Below are 10,292 nucleotides of genomic sequence, written 5' to 3'. Positions count from 1 at the left end.
GCATTTGACCCAAAAATTGAGTTTTGACTATGTACATACATATAATGTATATATACAGTCCATGGTTTTGACACACTAACACAGGCTTTATTTTGAGACTTAACTGCATTTTGTTGTTGTCCACCATGGTATAATCTTCTTTTAAAACTCTAACTAACCTTATTAAAGTATACCTTCTTCTTCTTACCTGTCTTCCTTGGAAATGAATGTCTCACAGCACCTGAAGTGCTTCACAGAATAATTCAACTGATCTACTTCTGAATTTACATACACTTCTTGCATATCAAAAATGTCTTTAAATGTATCCCAATCAGCTGTGTTCAACACCATCTATCTAATCTCGTATTAAATTGTTCGCAATAAAAATTACTTAATTACTTTTAATTAATACAATGAATTAGTTGTGAAAATTAGATTAATTTCATTTTTACATGAATAAATAGCCTATACTACAGTTGAGCTGTATCAAAGATTCTCTGTTAAACCGTCCCCGGCTGTATTTTTTTAGTAAGAACTCCTATATCCCAGCTTTATGTCATGACCTGAATGCATCATTAGACGTGTCTCATTTCCCAGCTTCCTCTGCACTTCCGGCTTTCCACCGCAGCAGAAGTGAACGAAAACAAGATGCGATAGTTTAGCTTGGCCGATGAGCTGTGATCAATGACAGCGTTATTGACGCTTCTCGGCATATTCCACTGACCGCTTATTATTTCAATGTCAAATCTGTGCACCTGAGGCGCGTGGCAGTAATATAACATTCACCATGCAGTTCTCTCCCACCAACGTAGATTTCACGTTCGTCTCTTCGACTGAGGCTGAAGGTAGGCTAACTGCCGTCAGATAGGCTACTGCTACTGCTACTGCCATCAGAGCTCCACAGCTAGCAGGCCGCAACATGGCCAACCACCTACTAGCTTACGTGTTTTGTTTTAGTTGTCTAGCCAGGTACCAATGCATTCAGTGTGGACAGAGTAGCTACTTAACGTGACGTGTGGCCCGACTCCGTGCTATTCGAAGTAGCAACCTAACTCCACCCATTTAAATGTACAAGCTATCGCATAGCTTTGCTAACTAATTTCAGTACTGATACGTGTCGTTCATGAACGTAGCTAACAAACGCTTTATTTGATATTGCTTATTGTCCAGATTACGAGGCCATTAAAATAATTCAAATTAAAATCATTAGCTCAATGACGAAGCACAATAGTTACATTATTGTTGACGCTGGTTACCACAACCTTTCCACTACAGGCAGTAGAAAAGAGTAGGCTACAATTAAAATGCCACATTATATACAATAACTAAAGCAGAATAAATTAAGCATCAAATCGAATACTATGTGCTAAGATTTGAGACTAAAGATAGGAAATATTTAATCTTAATATGTACTGAATATAGATGTGCAATGATAGTAATATACTGTGAGATAATGTACATCAGTGCAAATCAAGTACACAAGTACTAGAAGCTGAATATCAAACAGAAGTAACTGTGCATTGGGCATAATCATAATATATGAATTATGTACACTGTGCACATATGTAGATGGATATGTGAGGTAAGGCTTCACTGGCAGAGGAGTCCCGACCAATGAAATAAGGACGGACCTTTGTCTGCCAGGATTGTGCAGTGTGTGTGTTCACAGTTTGCACTTCAACTAGCGCTTGCTTTTATTATTAAACAGATGAATTCCTGGATTTGTTGATCATTAATTTAGTCTATAGGAGAAATACTGAAAACTACCCACCAATAGTATCTTTTAACCAAAAGGTTTCCCCAGTGTTTCTCAAGCCTGGTGGCCAACCGGTCCTAGGTTGCCCCCCCCCCCACCAAACTACAGATACCGTAATTCAGAATTTTTGCAATTCTGTACATGATTCTGTTTTCACAGAAACTATTGGGCTCTACATCAATGCTGCCATCAGTCTGTGACTGGCCCCAGCCGGGCCCTCCCAAAAAAAAAGGGACTTACCTCCGGGCTGAACAACTTTTCTGGGGGAAACCCTGAACATTAATACTGTCTCTGTAGTATTTTTTTGTCATAAATTCTGGTACTGTGTATTTCCTGTGCCACACCAGTCTATGATCAAACACTTAACTGTGCAAACTACCGTGTTTTCCACAGAGCTCAGCGGCACCATCAGTGCCCCGGATATTAAGCTGAACATGGGCGGTGAGGGCGGTAAAGATCCATATGCCACCACCTTCCTGAGGCAGCGAGGCTACGGCTGGCTGCTGGAGGTGGACGAGGATGACACTGAAGAGAGCAAGCCTCTTCTGTAAGTACATGTTGCATCACTTTTAAACGTATGCCTTGATAATAGCAGATTTATCTTTTTGTCAAAAAAGGCACGTCTTTTGTCAAATATGTGTTCTTAGCCAGTGGGCAGTGTTTGGTGAATCTGGCTGTATCCACTCACACAATTCTTTAGTGGCAGCTACAGAATTTCTACACAGAAACAGGAACAACCTCAGCACATTCACATTGATCATGCATCTCTAAGGTACCTTTGCAGTGCATATTTCACTTTATGCCACATCCTAATCAGCAGCAGAATCCAAAAAGGGCTGGAGTTGGGCTGCACAATATATGTATTTTTTTATTTTATTATTATTTATATCACAATATAAACTGGCGCATTAAACACATCGCGAAAGGCTGCGACATATTGCGAAAGACACTTTTGTCTTAGTTGAAAGAAAATCAGTAGAAAACTGCACTTTAAAATGTAATTGTCATTTTTTCATGTCATGTCTTTTATATTCAATTCAATGTTCAATTTGTTCAATAAAATAATGTTGGAAATAATTTCCTTTTGATTTGTTTTAAATTCAAAAGCAATTTGTTGTATTTTAGCAGAATACTGAAAGTAAAAGAAATGCGGAACTGAGTACACTTCAATATCTGTTTATTTATCGCAAGTAATATTGTTATCACGAACTTCAACAACGTTATGGCATATTTTGCTGATATCGTGCCGCCCTATGGCAGAGCCAGATCTGATGTCAATAAAAAGACCAACATCAGCCCCGTTAGTGTACGCCTACTTGTTTCTGTTTTATATTTTACTTTTGTAATCTTTTGATTGAATCTATGGTCTTCCTGTCATATTGTTGTCGTGTCTGTGTGAGAAGGGAGGAGCTGGACATCGACCTGAAGGACATCTATTACAAGATTCGCTGTGTGCTGATGCCCATGCCGTCCCTGGGTTATAACCGGCAGGTGGTCCGAGACAACCCGGACTTCTGGGGCCCTCTAGCCGTGGTGCTGCTCTTCTCCATGATCTCCATCTATGGACAGTTCAGGGTGAGCAGGACACCTGGGGCACGTTCAATCTCTAAACGGGTGTGCACAATTTTGCTACGGTTTCCTGGTTGAACGACATGTTCCCTCGGGAAGGGCGTGACACGGTGTGAAACGGGCTTTGAGTTGTGTTTTCTCTGGTTTGGTAGGTGTGTCTCTGGTTTATTGGCTGTGTCCCAGGTGATAACCAATCAGCAGAGACGTGTCTGTAAACTCGTGGTAATAAGAAGGCAGAGCGCACGCAACAGGCTGTTCAACACAACCCTGTTTCAGTTTTTAAAAAGTGTTGCTGCTTTTTGTCGGGCTGAACGTGGCCCTGTTTCCACTGCAGGAACTTAACCACCCGTAACCACGCCCCCAGGAAGTGCGGCAAGCTTTGAAGCAAAGTGAACGTAGTGGCTAAACAGCAGAACTACAAATTCGGGCCCATCACGTGATGCCTTCTGGCCCAAAAATACTTTTCCCCACAGACTTACATGGAGTTGTTGTGTTTGTTGTAATTGTCCTTGTTGTGGTGCAGCAAAACATCTGCTTGACCAGTCCCACCCTACCCACTATTAAAAACACTGAGTGCTTTACAGCAATGGTTCTGGAACGTTTTTCAATAATGTACCCCCTTTGAAATATATTGTCATCTAAGTACCCCTTGACCAGCACAGAACATTTTTTACTGAACACAAATACATAACAGAAAAACACTTAAATGCTACAGTTCAGCTGTTTGGAATCAGTAGACTTATTCATTATTCTAGTGTATAATTTATTTTAGGAATTATGCATGACTGATATTTTTACAATTAACATTTAAAAAAAATCGTAATGTACCCACTGCAGTACTCTAAAGTACCCCTAGTGGTACGCGTACCCCCATTTGAGAAACAGCTTTAAAGTAATAGCCAATTACACACAACTGAATTTTAACATACATAGTTGGTCTACTAATTAGCCTCTGAGGTTTTCATTCTCACAAAATATCAAAATAAATTATCCATATTAGAATCTGTGTGGAGAACGTTCAAATGATACGCAGCCCTAAATATGTTAGGGTTAAGTTCCTGCAGTGGAAAAGGGTTATGGTGTCTCAGGCCTTTACGTCACTCAGTCTGGAATACAATTCAGCAGAAACCAATAAATGCTCACATGTTTATGCACTTAAATTTAGAAATCAGCAGCTTCAAGAGCTGCGGACCTGTTCTATAGTACATATGGTTGATTTTGTGTATGATATGGATGTCACTGAATTGTAACTTCTCGGTTTTCGGTGTTGATGCTAAGCTGCTTTTACTTTGCAGGTTGTATCTTGGATCATCACCATCTGGATCTTTGGATCAACAACCATCTTCCTGCTGGCTCGTGTTCTTGGTGGCGAGGTAAGCTCAGCTGACTGCAGCCAGTCCGAGTCCTGTCAGAAATGACTGGAACCTGTTCTCATGGACTCCCGTTGTTGTTTTGGGCAGGTTTCCTTCGGCCAGGTTCTTGGAGTGATCGGATATTCTCTTCTTCCTCTCATCGTTATAGCCCCTCTGCTCCTAGTGATCGGAGGCTTTGAGGTGGTTTCTACATTAATCAAAGTGAGTCAAAGACCAAACATAAACAACCAGTCTTTTATTTTTCATGTTGTGTGAGAATTCAACTTTAAATGGATAGATGTGTGTGATAACAGTCGCTAGGATGGAGGATGAAGTCCCACTGTGAAGGCATTGTAGTCAACAATGAAAACACGTCCTCTACCTTGTTTCCTGTGTAAAATCCACCACACCTGCAGCATCATGATCACAGACTGTAACAGTAACGGAGCAGCACTGTGACGTCTCCCATTAGTGGATTGTCGACTACCATTTCACTTTGCTGAACCGGAAGCTCCGCCCATTACTGTTTGTGAACTGTCATCTTTTTCTTAAAGGAGCCCTATGTAATACCCAACATCAAAACAATGTTAATGTTAGCTAGATGCTGCTATGTCGACGGAGCTCTGTACCCGGCTGACAGCCACCTTTTATCAGCTAAACGTTACTGCAACAGCCACTAAAAAGATGCTGACTTTGTGGCCGTCTGTACCCAGGTCACAGTCACCATTTGTCGGCTACGGCCGCTGAACAGAAGGGGGGGGGGGGGGTTTTTGGTTTTACTACTTTCCAGACCCCATTAACAATAGAAATGAAACAAACATATACCCTTCCATAAAGATTATAACTTTGTCTAAGTTATGTGTAGATGAATAAAAATGTGTTGTTTAATGATCTACAATATAATTAATATATCATAATGTAACATTATGAATAATACATATAACCTCTGCCGTACCGACAGGTTACTCAGCCTGTAGGACTTTGTGAAAGATAACAACAAAGAAAAAAGAATTACGTGGCTTTATCTCTGTAAAATATTTATCTGTGGGAAATAAGCCGTGGGGTGCACAATATACAGTAGCTATATACAGAGGGTGACTGTTTGTGTTAAGTCCATTTTTCATTCATTTGACATCCTTATGTGTAACAGAAGTTATTAAGTAACAGTTAATAGCATTTCCTGTTTGGGTTTTGGCCTTTTGATGTGAAACATTATCCACATAAATGATCAGACTTTTATGGTATACTAGCGGATATGATTGTTTTTCTTTTCATAGACAGCGTCATAGGTCCATGACAGTAACTGGAGTGGAAACTTGATTTTGTAATATTTGGTGAGTTTCAGCACTTTTCAGTTAGAATTGGCCACGTTACAGAGACAGCTGCACATTCTCACGGAAAGTTAGTTTTTATACATCACACCGTGTGCCTGAAAACCAGCGTACGCAACCTTTATACTTGAGGCCTCTGGTGTGTAAAGGCCTTTAAAGCTGCAACATAACAAAATGTGAAAAAAGTAAAGTCTGAATTCTTTGAATGCGAGGACAAATGTCACCTGAAAAGCCTGTACAGTATATGGTGGGAGATGTTGAATACTGTTGGCAACAACCTCCTCCATGCTACTTAAGTAATCTGAGTTATGTCAGAAATATTGATGAAGAAATGAACTGATACTTTGTTGTGTGTTGTGATCTTCCAGCTGTTTGGAGTCTTCTGGGCTGCTTACAGTGCTGCTTCGCTGCTCGTCGGAGATGAATTCAAAACCAAGAAGCCCCTTCTCATATATCCCATTTTCCTTTTGTATATCTACTTCCTGTCGTTGTATACTGGTGTGTGATTGGAGGAGTGGGAACTCTGGACCTTTTCATGGACATTGACCCTGGGGCATGGGGGGGGGGAAGTCAAACTATTGAAACATATTTTTTAAAGGTGTTTATTTCTTTTTTAACTATTAAATTGTAGATGGTGCGGATTTTGGGAATATACAGTGGTGTGAAAAAGTGTTTCCCTCCCTTCCTGATTTCTTATTTTTTGCATGTTTGTCACACCTAAATGTTTCAGATCATCAAACACATTTAAATATAAGACAAAGATAACACAAGTAAACACAAAATACAGTTATTAAATGAAGGTTTTTATTATTAAGGAAAAAAAAACCCAAACCTACATGGCCCTGTGTGAAAAAGTGTCCCCCCCCCCCCCCCCGTTAACTGTGGTTTATCCCACTCTAGCCACACCCAGGCCTGATTACTGCCACACCTGTTCTCAATCAAGAAATCACTTAAATAGGACCTGCCTGACAAAGTGAAGTAGCCCAAAAGATCCTCAAAAGCTAGACATCATGCTGAGAGCCAAAGAAATTTGGGAACAAATGAGAAAGAAAGTAATTGAGATCTATCAGCCTGGAAAAGGTTATAAAGCCATTTCTAAAGCTTTGGGACTCCAGCGAATCACAGTGAGAGCCATTATCCACAAATGGCGAAAACATGGAACAGTGGTGAACCTTCCCGGGAGTGGCCGGCCGACCAAAATGACCCCAAGAGCGCAGCAACGACTCATCCAAGAGGTCACAAAAGACCCCACAACAACATCCAAAGAACTGCAGGCCTCACTTGCCTCAGTTAAGGTCAGTGTTCATGACTCCACCATAAGAAAGAGACTGGGCAGAAATGGCGTGCATGGCAGAGTTCCAAGACGAAATCCACTGCTGAGCAAAAAGAACATTAAGGCTCGTCTCATTTTTGCCAGAAAACATCTTGATCATCCCCAAGACTTTTGGGAAAATACTCTGTGGACTGACGAGACAAAAGTTGAACTTTTTGGAAGGTGTGTGACCCATTACATCTAGTGTAAAAGTAACACCGCATTTCAGAAAAAGAACTTGATACCAACAGTAAAATGTGGTGGTAGTGTGATGGTCTGGGCCTGTTTTGCTGCTTCAGGACCTGGAAGACTTGCTGTGATAAATGGAACCATGAATTCTGCGGTCTACCAAAAAATCCTGAAGGAGAATGTCCGGCCATCTCTTCGTGACCTCAAGCTGAAGCGAACTTGGGTTCTGCAGCAGGACAATGATCCGAAACACACCTGCAAGTCCACCTCTGAATGGCTGAAGAAAAACAAAATGAAGAGTTTGGAGTGGCCTAGTCAAAGTCCTGACCTGAATCCTATTGAGATGCTGTGGCATGACCTTAACAAGGCAGTTCATGCTTGAAAAACCTCCAATGTCACTGAATGACAACAATTCTGCAATGGTGAGTGGGCTAATATTCCTCCACAGTGCTGTAAAGGACTCATGGCAAGTTATCACAAACGCTTGATTGGTGCTGCTAAGGGTGGCCCAGCCGGTTAGTAGGTTTAGGGAGCAATCACTTTTTCACACAGGGCCATGTAGGGTTGGATTTTGTTTTCCCTTAATAATAACAACCTTTATTTAAAAACTGCATTTTGTCTTTACTTGTGTTAACTTTGACTATTATTTAAATTTGTTTGATCTGAAACATTTAAGTGTGACAAACTTAAATAATATAAGAAATCAGGAAGGGGGGCAAACACGTTTTCATACCACTGTATATCAATGTATATAGTTGTGTCCCTTTATGTCTTTGGTCAATAAATGCATATGCTTTTAAAGCTTACACAGCAGGAAATATTCACAGGGTTGTATATTAATTTAATGATTTAGTTTTTACCCTTCATCCCACTGAAGATTGTGGTGCCAAATATTTGTGGTGTATAAGTTGATGCTGAAGGAAGAGACAGCACCACAAAGAGATTGTTGAGCATAATGTTCTTTAGTTATGCACTGTAATGTATGATGACAAGTGTCCATTTCTGCTTTTCATTTTTCAGACCTGATTTTTTTTTTTTTTTATTGATGTATTTCAGCAGCAGTTAGCGTGATCTAAAGCATTGTCTACTAAATAAGGTGCCTTGTCCTGTTTCAGCCATTCAATACAGGAATATAATCATTTGATTAATAATTACAGTACGTAAGTATCATCTGGTATTTCCTAATTCCTGATTTTCTTTACATTATATACACTGAACGCAGCTGGTCGCTCTAATATATTAAACAATGCCGTAGGTGTGACCCCGAATAGTCGATGTTCGATGCTTAATAAGGAGACAAATCTCCCAGTCAAATCTTCACAGAGGGTTATGAAACGAGGACCGTGCCATTTGGGCTATATGAGGGTGCTCAATGTCTGATTTGACATAGAACTACCTGTTTTCTCCCAATAAGTTAATATACGGCCTATTATGATATAAATATCAACATCTAATGCTGTAAATAAAAATGTGGAAAGAAAGAAGCTTTTAATAGCCTAAATGTTTTAAAAGTGCCAGATTGAAGTTTCCCTTTCCATGATGGGATGGAGGAGCGTCTTGGTGGCAGGGACTGAAACCTTTGATGTCTGGGGAGAGGACATCTAAAGTTAACATTGTTAATTGTAGTAGATAAACGTGTTGTAACCCTGATCGCTGGGCTACTGTGATCCCGGCGCAGCCCATGGGATGATCATCAAATCCCGCACAGCAGACCAGCAAGCCGCGGCGTTCTATGCAACGAGGCAACGGTTGCATTTGTGACAGAAAAACATGACGACAGGGCTGTAAAAGAAGTAGAGAGTGCGCGCTGCAGGAAAGCAGCTGCTGACTGCTCAGTGCCGGTCCTAGAGACTGTCACTACCCTGTGTATGTACTACGCTGTCTATTTAGTACGCTGTCTATTTAGTACGCTGTGTATACTGCGCTGTGTATGTACTACGCTGTGTATGTACATCTGCGTCTGCCCTGAATCAGGATAATAGACATGTCTACATCATGAACAGAGACAGTAACAGTCTACAGCAGTTCTGCTCTTAATTGTAAAGTAATATGATGTAATATGTAATAGTAAAATGATGCTGAGGTTCCCGTACCAACAGATTAAAAAAAAGTTCAGATGCTATATAACATCTGTAAAACATGAAACTGAGATAAGTTCCGGAGGCAGAACAAACGTTGCTGACCCTTCTTACACAGAATCTCAGTGTAATAATTAAAATTCAGCTTGTCATCCGTGAAAATCCCCAGGTACTTGTAGTTATCAACAGAGACTCACCTGTCTCTTGATGAGACTACTCTCAGGGGTTGAGGACTTGTGCCTGAAATCAAAACTCATGTCCTTCATTTTTGTCACACCACTGTACGAACTCATCAACAACAGGACCATGGCTGTTTTCACCAGCGTGGAGGAGACTGGCTGTGACAGAGTCATCCGTAATCTTTAAAATCAATCTGTTGTCGCAACAGCTGTGACAGTCATTAGGACAGAGAATATAGAGCAGTGGAGAAAGGACTCGCGCATCCCTAAGGGGACCCTGCAGATCAACTTAACTCACTCCGAGTTGTGTTCGTTAAAAAATCAACGATCCAGCCCACCATATTAAAATCTAAATCAAACTTCTTAATGAGCTTGTCTATTTAATTCAATTTTATTTATAGTGTCAAATCATAACAGGGGTAGTCTCAGGACCCTTTACAGAGAGTGCTGGTCTTCTACCTCTCTCGCCCAGTCCTATATACGCAAACTGTCAAGTAGGTGCTCAGTATTGGTGAGAAGTTCTCTTTTCAGCAGTTTGTCAAAAGAC

The 10,292-nt window shown here is 40.6% G+C and overlaps 1 protein-coding gene across 2 annotated transcripts; it reads left to right on the top strand.

The window, feature by feature from the left end:
• The first annotated feature begins 545 nt into the window (after window positions 1-545).
• Window positions 546-8,658, top strand: yipf4 (Yip1 domain family, member 4). Of its 2 annotated transcripts, XR_004895206.1 has the most exons (7): window positions 546-824; window positions 2,129-2,282; window positions 3,139-3,310; window positions 4,600-4,677; window positions 4,765-4,878; window positions 6,356-6,639; window positions 8,227-8,658. XR_004895206.1 is itself a non-coding variant. In XM_031299976.2 (6 exons), the coding sequence occupies exons 1-6, from the start codon at window positions 767-769 to the stop codon at window positions 6,491-6,493; spliced, it is 714 nt and encodes a 237-aa protein (XP_031155836.1). In that variant the 5' UTR covers window positions 546-766; the 3' UTR covers window positions 6,494-6,661. The 2 variants fall into 2 exon arrangements, 1 of the variants encoding a protein (XP_031155836.1); XM_031299976.2 differs by lacking the exon at window positions 8,227-8,658 and having other exon boundaries at window positions 6,356-6,661.
• Window positions 8,659-10,292: the final 1,634 nt, after the last annotated feature.

Source organism: Sander lucioperca, chromosome 15 (genome assembly GCF_008315115.2).
Source record: "Sander lucioperca isolate FBNREF2018 chromosome 15, SLUC_FBN_1.2, whole genome shotgun sequence".
NCBI classification, from domain to species: Eukaryota; Metazoa; Chordata; class Actinopteri; order Perciformes; family Percidae; genus Sander; species Sander lucioperca.
Note: the sequence above shows the minus strand (reverse complement) of the source record. Positions and strands in the feature narration are given on the sequence as shown.

Excerpts from the sequence above, each read along its gene's own strand:
- yipf4 (XM_031299976.2), top strand. The coding sequence starts at position 767 with ATGCAGTTCTCTCCCACCAACGTAGATTTCACGTTCGTCTCTTCGACT. Across the intron at positions 825-2,128 it reads CTCTTCGACTGAGGCTGAAG|AGCTCAGCGGCACCATCAGT; the intron begins GTAGGCTAACTG and ends TGTTTTCCACAG. Across the intron at positions 2,283-3,138 it reads GAAGAGAGCAAGCCTCTTCT|GGAGGAGCTGGACATCGACC; the intron begins GTAAGTACATGT and ends CTGTGTGAGAAG.